General features: G+C 51.0%; 1 protein-coding gene across 11 annotated transcripts in view; it reads left to right on the top strand.

The window, feature by feature from the left end:
* BANP (BTG3 associated nuclear protein) overlaps positions 1-12643 on the top strand; it is a 131968-nt gene that overhangs the window by 75175 nt on the left and 44150 nt on the right. For 8 of the 11 annotated variants that reach the window (XM_030924709.1, XM_030924707.1, XM_030924703.1 and 5 more), the window contains 4 exons: positions 1511-1678; positions 6810-6946; positions 9027-9098; positions 11678-11716. In XM_030924709.1, coding sequence (XP_030780569.1) covers positions 1511-1678; positions 6810-6946; positions 9027-9098; positions 11678-11716 — 416 coding nt within the window. The remainder of the gene's footprint in view (positions 1-1510; positions 1679-6809; positions 6947-9026; positions 9099-11677; positions 11717-12643) is intronic. The other 3 variants (XM_030924708.1, XM_030924704.1, XM_030924702.1) reach the window with 1 other exon arrangement.

The raw sequence follows: 12643 nt of genomic DNA, 5'->3' as shown, positions 1-12643 counted from the left end.
ATTACTACAATTCTGGATTCCATCCGTGTATTTTCCTGTAAATTAGTGAAGTTGCATGAGCCAGCTAGAGAGGCCAGTGTGTTGAAGAGCCCTTCCCATGATTCCCACATTCGTCATCGCTACAGGGAAGGGGTCCTGTGGCCTAGTGGGAAGTGACTGGGCATGCAGCAGGGCACTGGCTCCATCCTGTCACCTGCTCCGCCCCCACATTCGTCATCGCTACAGGGAAGGGGTCCTGGGGCCTAGTGGGGAGTGACTGGGCATGCAGCAGGGCACTGGCTCCATCCTGTCACCTGCTCTGCCGTGGCCTTTGGATCCTCAGTTTTCTCCTTGTTGAATACAGGGCACCTCTGGATGCTACTCAGGGCATGCTGAGAGCTCTCTGTAGTGCAGGTTGTAGAGAACTGGGGGTCCCAGGACAGTTCTCTGCTGTGTGCACGGTGAGCCCCGGGAAGACGATGCACCTGGCTTTGGCCCCACAGTGAGAGTAGGTTGTGCCCACTCGGCTTGTGGTGTAGGGACTCCAGGGGTGAGGACACAGGCCCTGCCCGTGAGGAGGTTGTGCTCTGGTTGAGAAGGCATGATAGAGAGGTGTCGGGAATGACGTAAGCAAGCCCCGGTCTTGAGCAGCCATGGGAGGGTGTCTTACAGTCTGTTTTAATCACTGTTTACACGGGAGCAGCCACTGCGCACGAGAACGTTCTGGGTGCCTGACCCACATGGGTGGACACAACAAAGGCCCCTGTGTTTATGAGGGGGACAGAGTAACAATACATACGTGAGTTCTCCAAACTGTGTTTGTGAGGGGAACAGAGTAACAATACACACCAAACTGTTTGTGAGGGGGGCAGAGTAACAATACACACATGAATTCTCAACTGTGTGTGTGAGGGGAACAGTGTAAACTGCATACATGAATTTTCCAAACGCTGGAAGGTGGTCAGTGCTCTGACAAAACAAGTGGGAGGAGGGTGGGAGCCCAGGAGGGCGGGAGGGCTGGGTGGTTATCCAGAGGGATGGTGGAGCCAAGACATGAAGGAAGGGAGGGCGGTGGCCGAGCAGGCGTGAGTAAGCAGCGGACCGACAAGTTCTGGTTCAATTGTTGAGGTCCCTGATCTCAACTTCTGGGCATGCAGGACCTTAGGTGCTGCTGTGAGTTCAGGGCAGAGGGAAGTTGGAGCGTGGACGGTCTGGGAATCTTGTGAGAGCCCCAAGTGTGCGCCTGGTGTGGGCAGACCAAGTCAGAGGGATCGAGAAGTTAAACAAATGGAAAGAGCATGTCATGATCCCTTAGGGATCATTTATATCTTATGGGGAGCCCCGCCTGTGGGCCAGCTAAGTACCTTCTGTGCAGTGGGCCTTTCCGGACCCTTGTAGGAAGATGGGGCCAGCCTGGCCGGCTGGGGTGCCTGGGTGAGGCCTCTTCAGCGGGCCCCGGCTCTGCAGCCAGGCAGCTCCTGATGGCGTCCTGAGCAGGCCTCACCGCTTTTCCTTGGATGTGTCCTTCCAGGTCACCTTTTCTATAAATTTGGCATCACGGAATCCGACTGGTACCGAATCAAGCAGAGCATTGACTCCAAGTGTCGCACGGCGTGGCGGCGCAAACAGCGGGGCCAGAGCCTGGCGGTCAAGAGCTTCTCGCGGAGAACGCCGAACTCATCTTCCTACTGCCCCTCAGGTAGGCCTCATGCCACAGGAGAGGCCGCCCTCCCCTGCTTAGGGCAGCTGGCCTGGTGGCATTTTTAGGGGCAGCCGGAGTGTGGCCGGAGGCTCTAGCTGTTGCCAGGAGCTGAGGCCAGAGGCTTGTGTGGTGCACGCAGAGCAGTGGAGCCGCAGGACCTGTGCCTGGCCCTGTGCGCCCTTCACACAGACAGCCTCAGGCCTGCTCCAGGCTCCTCCGTGAGGGACAGAGGGCCTGTTGGACCTCCTGGAAGTCTTCTGGATGGGGGCAAGGAGGCCGAGGCCTTTGCGTGTGGCTGCCAGCCATTGTATTCTCATGATTTGCCTGGTGACTCCGGGTGAGGGGTGGGGTGGATTCTGAATTGTGCTTTATTTTTACTTTGAGTTCATGGCCTTAGTTGGATTTATCCACAAGATAATGGAAGCAGTTCTCTTGCAGTTGCCTCTCAGGCATCGCTGGGGGGATTTTTCTCCTTGGGAGAATTTTCACTAGGAATGACAATGTGACTTGATATTGCCTTTCACCCAAGACATCTCAAAATATTTTAATAAGTATTTGAATGAAAACTATTCTTTTAAAGCTCCCCACGGTAGCTGCATTGGCAGTGGCTCTTGGAACTTGAGCTCTGATTGGGGCTGGGGTCAGGATGCGAGGGCAGCCGTGGGCAGGGCCAGCTCTCCCGTTCAGTGGAGTCTTTGTCGGCCAGAACCCTTTGTTCTGGAAGGTCCTGCAAGTTACAGACCAGATCACCTGGAGTTCTCCCGGGGTCTCTTTCTGAAGCGGACTTCAGGAAGTGGTTTTCCAGGGCTGTTTTGGTAGTTATCAGATACTCAGCCTCAGTTGCTGCCCAGGGCCTCCAGGATGGGAGGTGGCTGGCCGCAGTGGGCCACACAAGTTGTGTCCCTAAAGCAGCACTTTCTTGAGTGACCTGTGTTGAAGAAGCTCTTCTATTCTAGGCCTTTCTACTACAATGAGGAATTCTGCCTTGGGACTTTAGAGAGGTAGCAGTCCTGGGGGAGGGGTTAACGGCATTCACTGAAATACCATGTAGCAACGTAACCTGTGGCTGTTGAAATGGGGCTGGAGGAATATTGCTCATGACTTGAATTCTGCTCTTGAATATTCATAGCTAGGCAGAGAGTGGGCGTGAGAACTAGACTTATGGTATGAGACCATTTTTTTATTGTAAATATATAGGTGTATGTGGAAGGTGATTAAACATTTATGTGTGATCATTTTTATAGTGCCTGTCTCTAGGTAGTAGGATAATTTTTATTTGTCTCTTTGTCTTTCATTGTAGTTTCTCAGTTAATTCCAATAAGCACTGCATTTGTTTTATAGTTTTAAAAAATGTTTTTTAAAAGTCAGAGGGGCCGGGTGTGGTGGCTTACGCCTGTAGTCCCAGCACTTTGGGAGGCTGAGGCGAACTGATCACCCGAGGTCAGCAGTTCGAGACCAGCCTGGACAACATTGTGAAACCCCGTCTCTACTAAAAATACAAAAATTAGCCGGGTGTGGTGGTGCATGCCTGTAATCCCAGCTACTTGGGAGGCTGAGGCAGGAGAATCACTTGAAGCCAGGAGGCGAAGGTTGCAGTGAGCTGAGATTGTACCACTGCACTCCAGCCTGGGTGACAGAGCGAGATGCCATCCCCCCACCCCCCCCCCCCAAAAAAAAAAGAGCCGGGCGCAGTGGCTCACACCTGTAATCCCAGCACTTTGGGAGGCTGAGGCGGGTGGATCACGAGGTCGGGAGATCAAGACCATCCTGGCTAACATGGTGAAACCCTGTCTCTACTAAAAATGCCAAAATAATTAGCCGGGCTTGGTGGTAGGTGCCTGTAGTCCCGGCTACTCAGGAGGCTGAGGCAGGAGAATGGCGTGAACCCGGGAGGCGGAGCTTGCAGGGAGCTGAGATCACGCCACTGCACTCTAGCCTGGGCTACAGAGCAAGACTCCGTCTCAAAAAAGAAAAAAGAAAAAAGAAAAATGTCAAGGAGAGGAGATTTCTGACTTTAGTCAGGCATAGTAGCAGGAACCAGATTGAATTCTCTTGCTATCGAAATCTGGAGAAAAATCTGTGAATCGGCTGTCCTAAGACATTAGACAAGCAGCAGCACAGGACCGTGATCCTGAGAGAGGGAACACCAGAGGAGGGATGGGGGATGCCAGGCAGAGCACAGCTGCATCACCATGTGGAGGAGGTGGGTTGGGGTTGAGAGAGGCTGAGGCAGCTAAAAGTGCAGTCAAGTTCTTAAGAGCAGAGGGTTACACAGGGGCATCCTTGGGTGTTTGGGGGATTCCAAGGCAGGCATGAGCTGAATGGTTCCTAAGCTCACACCAGGCTGGGTGGCGATTGGATTCGCAGCAGCCGTAGTGGAGAATGCTCAGTGATCAGTCACTGCACTAGCAGGCCACGCGCACTAGCAGGCCACGCCCACTGGCGGCTAACCTATCCCAGAGTAAAGGCGGAGCTTAAAACAGCCTGAGAAAGATCACACTGAACCACAAGTAACAACACTTTTAAAAGAAAGATAACAAAACATAGACACCCGACAAAGTAAAATTCACCATCTCCAGTATCCAGTCAAAAGTACCAGGAAGCAGGAAATTGTGACCTGTGATCAGCAAATCAGAAGATAGGAAGGGACCCTGTCTGGAATTAACTGACCGGGACATTGAAATTTATTAAATACAGGAAGGGACCCTGGCTGGGATTAACTGACTGGGACATTGAAATTTATTAAAATTACATTCAAGAATTTAAAGGAAAAAAGGAACATAGCAAGGAGAGAAATCGAAGACATCAGAAAGAACAGGGAACTCCTAGACTTGAAAAGCGAGGAGAGTGGTTTCCAGGCTTGCCTGCCATGTGTTCCAGGTACGTGCACTTGGTAAGGTTAGCGGTCTGTTTCATCCAATGGGGAATCAAAACCCAAGTTAAATTACTTGCCAGGACCTTAGTGAGCAAGAAGCGGTTGTTATATAACCTGACGACTGCCAGATATGTTGGCCTGCGTCATTAGGATACTAAAATCTTGAAAGGGTAAATTTAATGAGCTGAAATTTCATAGCAAGAAATGTAGGCTCAAAACATTTGCACAGGAGTAGACGGTGGTGTAGCAGTGTGTGAAGCAGAGTGTTGTGCTGGCTGCGCCGGTGTGCAGGACCTTCCTTGGAGCCCGTGCGGTTGGAAGGTGCACTCTGGAGCACACCCATTCTTAGCTTGTCTGCCCTGTGGCCCCAGTGGGGCGTTTTGGAGCCGCTGGGAGGAGCTCTCCAGGGACTGTCAAGGTGGCAGTGGGCTGGAAACCATTGTCTTTGGGGAAACAGTTAGAAATTGAGATTTCACAAGGTTTGATAATGGTTAGATGCCTGGAGAAGCAGCGCATCAGTGAAGAATTAGGCTGGTTTTGTAGGTGTTGAGAGGGTCAGTGGAGGAACAGCAGGTCCGCGGAGATGGGCTTCAGCCCAACTGGGATTTCGTCATTTTCTTCCTGGGGTCCACAAGTCTTGCTGGAGGACCTATGGTGCTGAGTGCTTTGTAACTGCTCAGGCAGACAGGAATGCACTGTGGAGCGTGCAGCACTGCCTGGGGGTGGTTGCTTTGGGACATGACCCACATCTGGAGGTTCTCAGGTGGAGTCAGGGTCTTTGGCTGGAGCCGAGCTCTCCACGTTCAACATGCAGGAGGACCACCTTCGAATCTCGTGAAATTCAGATTCTGATTTAGTGTAGCCGGGCAATTTCTAGCATATTGCAAGTATCAACATTTTATTATGTGACTGGGCACAGTGGCTCATATCTGTAATCCCAGCACTTTGGGAGACTGAGGCAGGTGGATCATTTGAGGTCAGGAGTTTTAAACCAGCCTGGCCAACCTGGTGAAATCCCTTCTCTACAAAAAATACAAAAAAAATTAGCTGGGCATGGTGGTGGGTGGCTGTAATCCCAACCACTTGGAAGGCTGAGGCAAGAGAATCACTTGAACCGAGGAGGCAGAGGTTGCAGTGAGCCAAGATCACACCACTACACTCCAGCCTGGGTGACAGAGCGAGACGGTCTCAAAAAAAAAAAAAAAAAAGCCAACATTTTATTGTTACTTTAAAAAATGTTTTCAGTGGAATCCATGTACTATGGCAATTTAATACCTACCATTAGCTATTGGTAAAAAATACATGGAAAGTTTTTCTTTTCTCCCCTTCCCTTTCCTCTCCCCCTCCCCCTCGCTCTGTTGCCTGGAGCTAAGTGTAATGGTGTGATCTTGCCTCACTGAAACCTCTGACTCCCAGGTTCAAGTGATTCTCCTACCTCAGCTTCCCAAGTAGCTGGGACTACAGGTGCGCGCCACCACACCTGGCTAATTTTTGTATTTTTAGTAGAGACGGGGTTTTACCATGTTGGGTAGGCTGGTCTTGAACTCCTGACCTCAGGTGATCTGCCTGCCTTGGCCTCACGAAGTGCTGGGATTACAGGTGTGAGCCACTGTGCCCGGCCCTTCTTACTACATTTTTATGCTTACAAGTTTTTTTTAATTAGTTATTGTAATTCTCTGCAACAAAGCTATGAGTATACATTGAAAATTAAAAAGTTTTTCTGCGCTCTTTTTTTTTCTGCGCTCTTAATATTCTAAGTGTTTACGAAAATTAAGATTGAGATATCATTACAGTGAAAATTAATACACAGTACATCAAAGCAAATGTATCTCATTTTGATTAAACACAGCAAGTGAAATTTGTCGGAAATGTACCTTTAAGTGTATGGATGAGGCTTTTGTCCTGTTAGTTTAATTATCCATGGACAAATATTGCCAGCCTGAAACAGCTTTTAATGTCCACTTGAAGAGTTTTATTCATTTAAATAAGTTGGGACTGGAAGGGGTTTTGTCACAGCGACATCACTCCACTCTCAGGTCCTTCTGCTTTCCGTGTGGGAAGCCTCAGTTCCTCAGACTCACTCGTAGCGATCTCTGCAGAAGAGGGGAGACGCAGCGAGTCGAGGAGTAAACGAAGCATTTCCTCTTCTCTGCTGTGGGAGTCAAGAGGGAGGGACAGGGGTGCACACACGCCGCAAGAGGCAATGCCTAAGAAACTTCTCGTTCACCCCGTTCACACCTGTCGCCCCCACAGAGCCGATGATGAGCACCCCACCTCCCGCCAGCGAGCTCCCGCAGCCACAGCCGCAGCCGCAGGCCCTGCACTACGCGCTGGCCAACGCTCAGCAGGTGCAGATCCACCAGATCGGAGAAGACGGACAGGTGCAAGTAGTACGTATCCTCTCCACCTGGCACCTTGGGAAAGGGGGCTGCAGGGCGGGCCTCGGCAGGGCCATGGCGGCTTCCACCAGTTCCACTGTTTCGGAAGCACAGTGATAGCTTGGGAGGAGGCACAGGGTCCCCATTTAAAGTAGAGGTCGTCATAGCCATGCGCTCTTAACGTTTCACAGGTCGGGGCGGCTGCTGCAGAGCCTAGGGGTTGAAGCACATGGTGGGGCAGGCGCCCAGCTCACCTCAGTCCTGCCAGCAGGCAGGCGGGCAGTCAGCTCCGAGGGTCAGGCTGTGCGGTGGTGCCTGTCCCAGCTCGTGCTCCTGGGAAGCATCAGAAATATTTCTCAGTTCAGAAGCGCAGGCCCCCTCTCCCTGAGGGAAAGAGTCATTTCCTTCTAGGATCAGTGGCAAAAGCTTGAGGTCATTGTTCCCATCAGCGTTTGCCTTGGAGTTACTCAGCACACCTAGGTTGGGCGGGCACTGCCCCAGCAGTGAGTCAATGTCCTGCCTTGCCCGTGCAGAGTTCTCTGTTGGGGTTTTGTGGCCCAAGCTGTGGTCAGCCTGATGAGCTCGGGACTGACTCCCGGGTGAAGTCCCTCTACAGACACCTCCTGGATTCTGTGGCGCAAGAGTAAGGGGTGGCTGAGAAGGAAGGAAGACTTTTCTGGAAGCTTTGCTGGGTGACTAGAAATTTTATGTGTACCAGTAGACATCGCCGATGTCTTTAGTGGCACCAGCGCCCTTGGGACCTCTGAAGACAGAGGTCATTGTGGGCCTCCGTGTCACCAGGGCTTTCTCCTGGAAACAAGGTCCTTCGCTATTGAGAGTGGGGCGTGGCTCTCATCTCAGTGTGGCTTCAGCAAGCTCTCTGGAAGAGGGAAGGCTTCCAGAAAATTCTGGGGCTTTTAGAGGGGGCATTACCCTTCCTCTTCCAAAGGAGATGAGACAGTTATGAATAGTGAATCTTATTTAATAAGCTTATTTATTAATTTGTTTGACATTCACAACGGCAATTCCTCTCATCTTGTTAGTAAGAAGTTCTTTGAAAGAGTTCCAGAGTAGATAACTTTGCCATAAGCCTTACATAGAACATTCTACAGGACTTTAAGATCCATTTTGACTAAGAGATAATTTCAAATAAGATAAGGAGTATTCATTTCATTTATAGGTTTATAGGAATTATTTGTCTGCCTGTATGTATAAACATTGGATTCTTTGACTTTTTTTTTTTGAATCACATTTATTAGTGTTTACTCAAACTGTTTAAATAGTCATATGAGTGTTTCTTTGATTTGAAAAACGTTGCCTGCCCTGTTGTGAGTGTAGGCACGTGAATAGCTCCCCTGCTCTAAGCCACAAGCTCCATGCGTAGCCTCCCAGCATTCCCAGAGAGCTGAACGGATCATTTGGAAAGAGGTGTCATTCTGATTTTCTGTTTCCCCTCTTTTCTATGTGTCAGGCACATTTTAAAATTTACTTGTTTAGTAACATTTAAAAATGTAAATATCTTTCCTGGGACCTATTGCTCCTTTGTGAAGTACTGGAAGATGTTCTGTGTATATTACACAGTAGCCCCCCCTTACCCATGCCTCACTTTCCCAGGTTTTAATTACCCATGGTCAACTATGATCGGAAAATATTAGATGAGAAATTCCAGAAATAAACAATTTGTAAGTTTCAGATTGCGTATTCTTCTGGGTAGTAGCATGATGAAATCTGGTCGTCCTGCTCTGTCCCATCCGGGACGTGAGTCCTTCCTTTGTCCAGCATGTCCAAGCTGTGTGGCACGTATGGGCAGGAGAAAGCATAGCATATACGGGGTTCAGCACCATCCACGGTTTCTGGTGTGCACGTAGTGGGGGGAGGGGCGCTTCTTGAAACAAAACCCTCATGGATGGGGGGACTGCTGTGAACCAAAAGCTTAACTTAAAGAGGTGACTACAGACTGTGTTGCACTATTCAGGATTCAGTTATCTTTTTGAATTATAAACAGATAAGAACAGACATTCCGGAAGACGTTTCTTGTTTCCTTTGCTTTTGATTTTCTTCTGATGCTTCTTGGTGTCTTCTCTTGCTGCGGATCCCACAGGGACACCTCCACATCGCCCAGGTGCCGCAGGGGGAGCAAGTCCAGATCACGCAGGACAGCGAGGTGAGTCACTTCTGGCCACAGCACTGTCCCTGCAGGCACGGTGCCCGCATGCTCTCGACCTTCATCGGTGTCACACTGCGAGGGCAGCCGGGAGCCCCAGAGGACGGGGAACGTGGGCAAGGGCTTCAGGACTCTGCTTTCAGAGTGCACGTGGCGGGCCTGCAGTCTCTGTGGCCTCACTGCCTCCCCTCCTGTCTGTTGGTCTCCACAGCGTCTGATCTGTCTTGGTAAAGATCTCCTGGGTTGATGTTTCTGCTCCTGGCTGGAAGTGCCCTCTGAGTACCCTTCTCTCCCTGTCTGGTCCTGTCCTTCCTGTCAGGGGAGGCCCCCAGTATGGCCGAGGTGTGGTCTGCCCCTGCACAGGTGACCTGACATACTCCCTCACCTGCCATGTGGCCCCAGCTTCCTCGTGGCCTCTGTGGGATTAGTGCCGATTTCATGGGACGGTGGGGTATCCCATGAGGTGATGCTGCCAGCTGGGAATAGCCCTTGACGCACCTGCCGGGTCTGTGATTATCTCAGTTGTCTCAGTTTCTGGAGCTCTACCTGGCCATGCACTCAGAAGTGTGGGCTCAGCTGCTGTTGGGGTCTGGAATGTGAAGGCAGGAGTGACAGTCTGAGTTCTTGGAAAGCCGAGGATGGCCGGATGCGGTGCTCCGTGTTTGCGTGCCACAGCAGGACTGTCTCCTGGGTGGCTGGTGACTGTTCTTCGACTCTGGGCTGTTTCCTGCAGCACGGGCAGCAGCAGGCGCAGGGCACTAAGCAGCGCCCACGTGTTGTACTGAGTGACCGTGGTGCGCCCTGGGGGATGAGGAACATGGCTGTTTCTAGGTCGTGACAATAGCATCAGCGTTGTGTTTGATGCACGATAGTGTGTCGTTACAAAGATCTCAGGTTTCCCCACACACACCAGCAGCAGAGTCTAGGAAGCTCGGATGCTGAGGTCGAGGGGACTCATGGAGATGTTAGCATGCGAGGCCTCCCGGGAGCTCGTGCTGGGTGCCAGGTGCTGTCGGGGAGCGGAGGAGAGAGAAGCCCTGCCTTCAGGGATTCACGGTGGGCGCAGAGGCTCCTGCCCAAGTGCCCGTGAGCAAGACTGTGGCACATGCATGCCGTGGCATGAGGAGTACCAGGGACTCAGATGTGTCTGCTGGCGGTGGCTTTAATTTGGACACCAGCAGTTCCCAGTGGGTTATCCTAAGAGAGAAGCACATGCATAAGCATTCCGAGGGTGGAATCAGGATGAGGTGAAAGGGGAGGAACGAATTCTTGTGGGGGCCGTGAGCAACTGGGAATGAGTGGGCTCATCCACACAGCAAGATGACCAGGTCACTAAGAAACATGTGATCAGATGGATGGATGGAAGGAAGCACTGGGGTGGGGGGCAGGTGGGGGACGGTCCCGGGAGGCCAGAGTGTCCAGGAAGGAGCAGGGCCTGGTTCTGTGTCTGTGGGTGGGTCAGGGACCGTCTCTGTGGAGATACCGGGAGATGCACCAGTCAGCTCAGTGAGGTCAGGGGCAGGAGTCGGGGGCCTGAGCGGCTGCGAGGTGCAGGATCCCAGCAGCACCTTCTAGTGCAGAAGCTGCCTTTGAGGGGCAGGGGAAGGTTTGCTTCTCAAGGCACAGACAAGTAGGGGCTGGAGGCTAAGCTCACTGTCAGAGAGCTCAGCCAGAGTTCTTGAATACCTGGAAGTCCATGCAGTTCGTCGGAATGCTTAATTTCCTTAGAGTCATTGGAAATGAAGGAAAATTGAAACAGCAGCAAAAGAAAAAACACACATTTGCTTTTTATAGTTTATGCTAAAAAATCTTGACTACTCAAATTGCAATTTTTTATTATTAGTTTTTCCTCTTTTCAGTTTTCAAAACTGAATCCATCTTGTATAGGTGATTGTCTTTTTTTTCATTAGGAATTGAATGCAGTAAGTTAGAAATTGCTGATAATGCTAACGATGGCTTTGTGATAAGTGACAGTATGCAGTCTCCTCACCGTAAATTCATACCGTGTTCATTCAAAATTATTTTGTTAAAACAGGATATCTGCAAGTAAACATTTAGCAGGGTCTAACAGACTTTAAACAGTTCCTTTTTACAACAACTGAAAGTGAATTTCTAGCTGGAGAGCTCTTGGTAGCTCTGCGGTTGAGTGAGTTGGTTCCTTGTGTGCGGCCCGTGTCCCGGCATGGTGATGCCGCACAGCTCAGCAAAGCATCCTCACTGGGGGAAGCTGGGTGGCACACACATAGGACCTCTCTCTGCTACTTTCTGTATTTTTTGTGAGTCAAATTCTTTCAAAATAAAAAATGAAGCCAAAATGACATTTTCATTTGGGGTCAGGGTGGGGGAATGGGTACAGTGCTTTTTGAGTTGTTTGTTCGTCTTTAAGATAATACATAGTACCTAAAAATCTAAATATTTTATTTTGGTGCTTTTGTTGCTACTAGAGGTTGAATTTTTAGAACCAGCATTTTTCTTGTTATTCTCAAATGGCCTGTAATGTGTCTTGGTGCATTTGCCGAGTCTACGGGTGTCTTGGCGTGCTTCTGCTCATGACCGTCTCCTCCTCTCATTCTTTGCAGGGCAACCTCCAGATTCATCACGTGGGGCAGGATGGTCAGGTGAGTGTCCCAGTGCGGGAGTTGCGCTGCTGAGGGGTGGAGCTCTCACAGGAGGGGGTGGGACGGTCAGTTGAGTGCCCTGGTCCCCATGTACATGTGGGCATTGCGCTGCCAAGGGATAGGGCTCTCATGGGAGGGGGTGAGACGGTCAGGTGAGCGACCCCAGTCCTTACACATATACACAGGCATTGCGCTACTGAGGGGTGGGGCTCTCACAGGACGGGGTGGGATGGTCAGGTGTGTGCCCTGGTCTCCACACACATGTGGGCATTGCGCTGCCAAGGGGTGGGGCTCTCACTGGAGGGGGCGGATGGTCAGGTGAGTGCCACAGCCCCCCTGTCACATACAGGCCATTGTGCTGCCAAGGAATGGGGGCTGCCACAGGAGGAAGCGAGGGTGCGAAGGCCTCTCAGTGTGAGCCCCAGAGCAGGACTGGCTTTCTTCAGCATGGCAATGCACAGGCCTGGAAGGGGGAGGGTGGCGCTTGGGGGGTCACATTTGCTGCTCTGTAGGGTTTCAGTAGCTTTTGTATTCTGGTGGAAACGTGCCTCCCCTCCGAGCCCAAACCCCACCCCGTGTAGATGGTTATTTTCTGCACACGCATGTGGATGGTGGTGGTGGTCGTGTTTGAGTAGATAGCTCTGGTAGCAAAAGGTGGTTTCAGTCCTGTGTATTGCCGTCAAACGCACACACTTGCTTGCTTTCTAATCCTTGACAAAAAGAGGGACCATTCGTTGAACACCCCGGTACGAATTGTCTTTACAAAATGATGTGCCCTGACAGTGCGGGTCCTGGGGAGGGCATTGCTATGCAGGACACAGTGAACTTGCTGGAGGTTTTGAGGCTGTGTGTTCCCAGGTCCTGGTGAAGACCCTTTCTATTCAGGAGACGGCTGTCACCTCTGGATCATTATTGAAGAGTCTGGGT

Source organism: Rhinopithecus roxellana, chromosome 20 (genome assembly GCF_007565055.1).
Source record: "Rhinopithecus roxellana isolate Shanxi Qingling chromosome 20, ASM756505v1, whole genome shotgun sequence".
Lineage (NCBI taxonomy): Eukaryota > Metazoa > Chordata > Mammalia > Primates > Cercopithecidae > Rhinopithecus > Rhinopithecus roxellana.
Note: the sequence above shows the minus strand (reverse complement) of the source record. Positions and strands in the feature narration are given on the sequence as shown.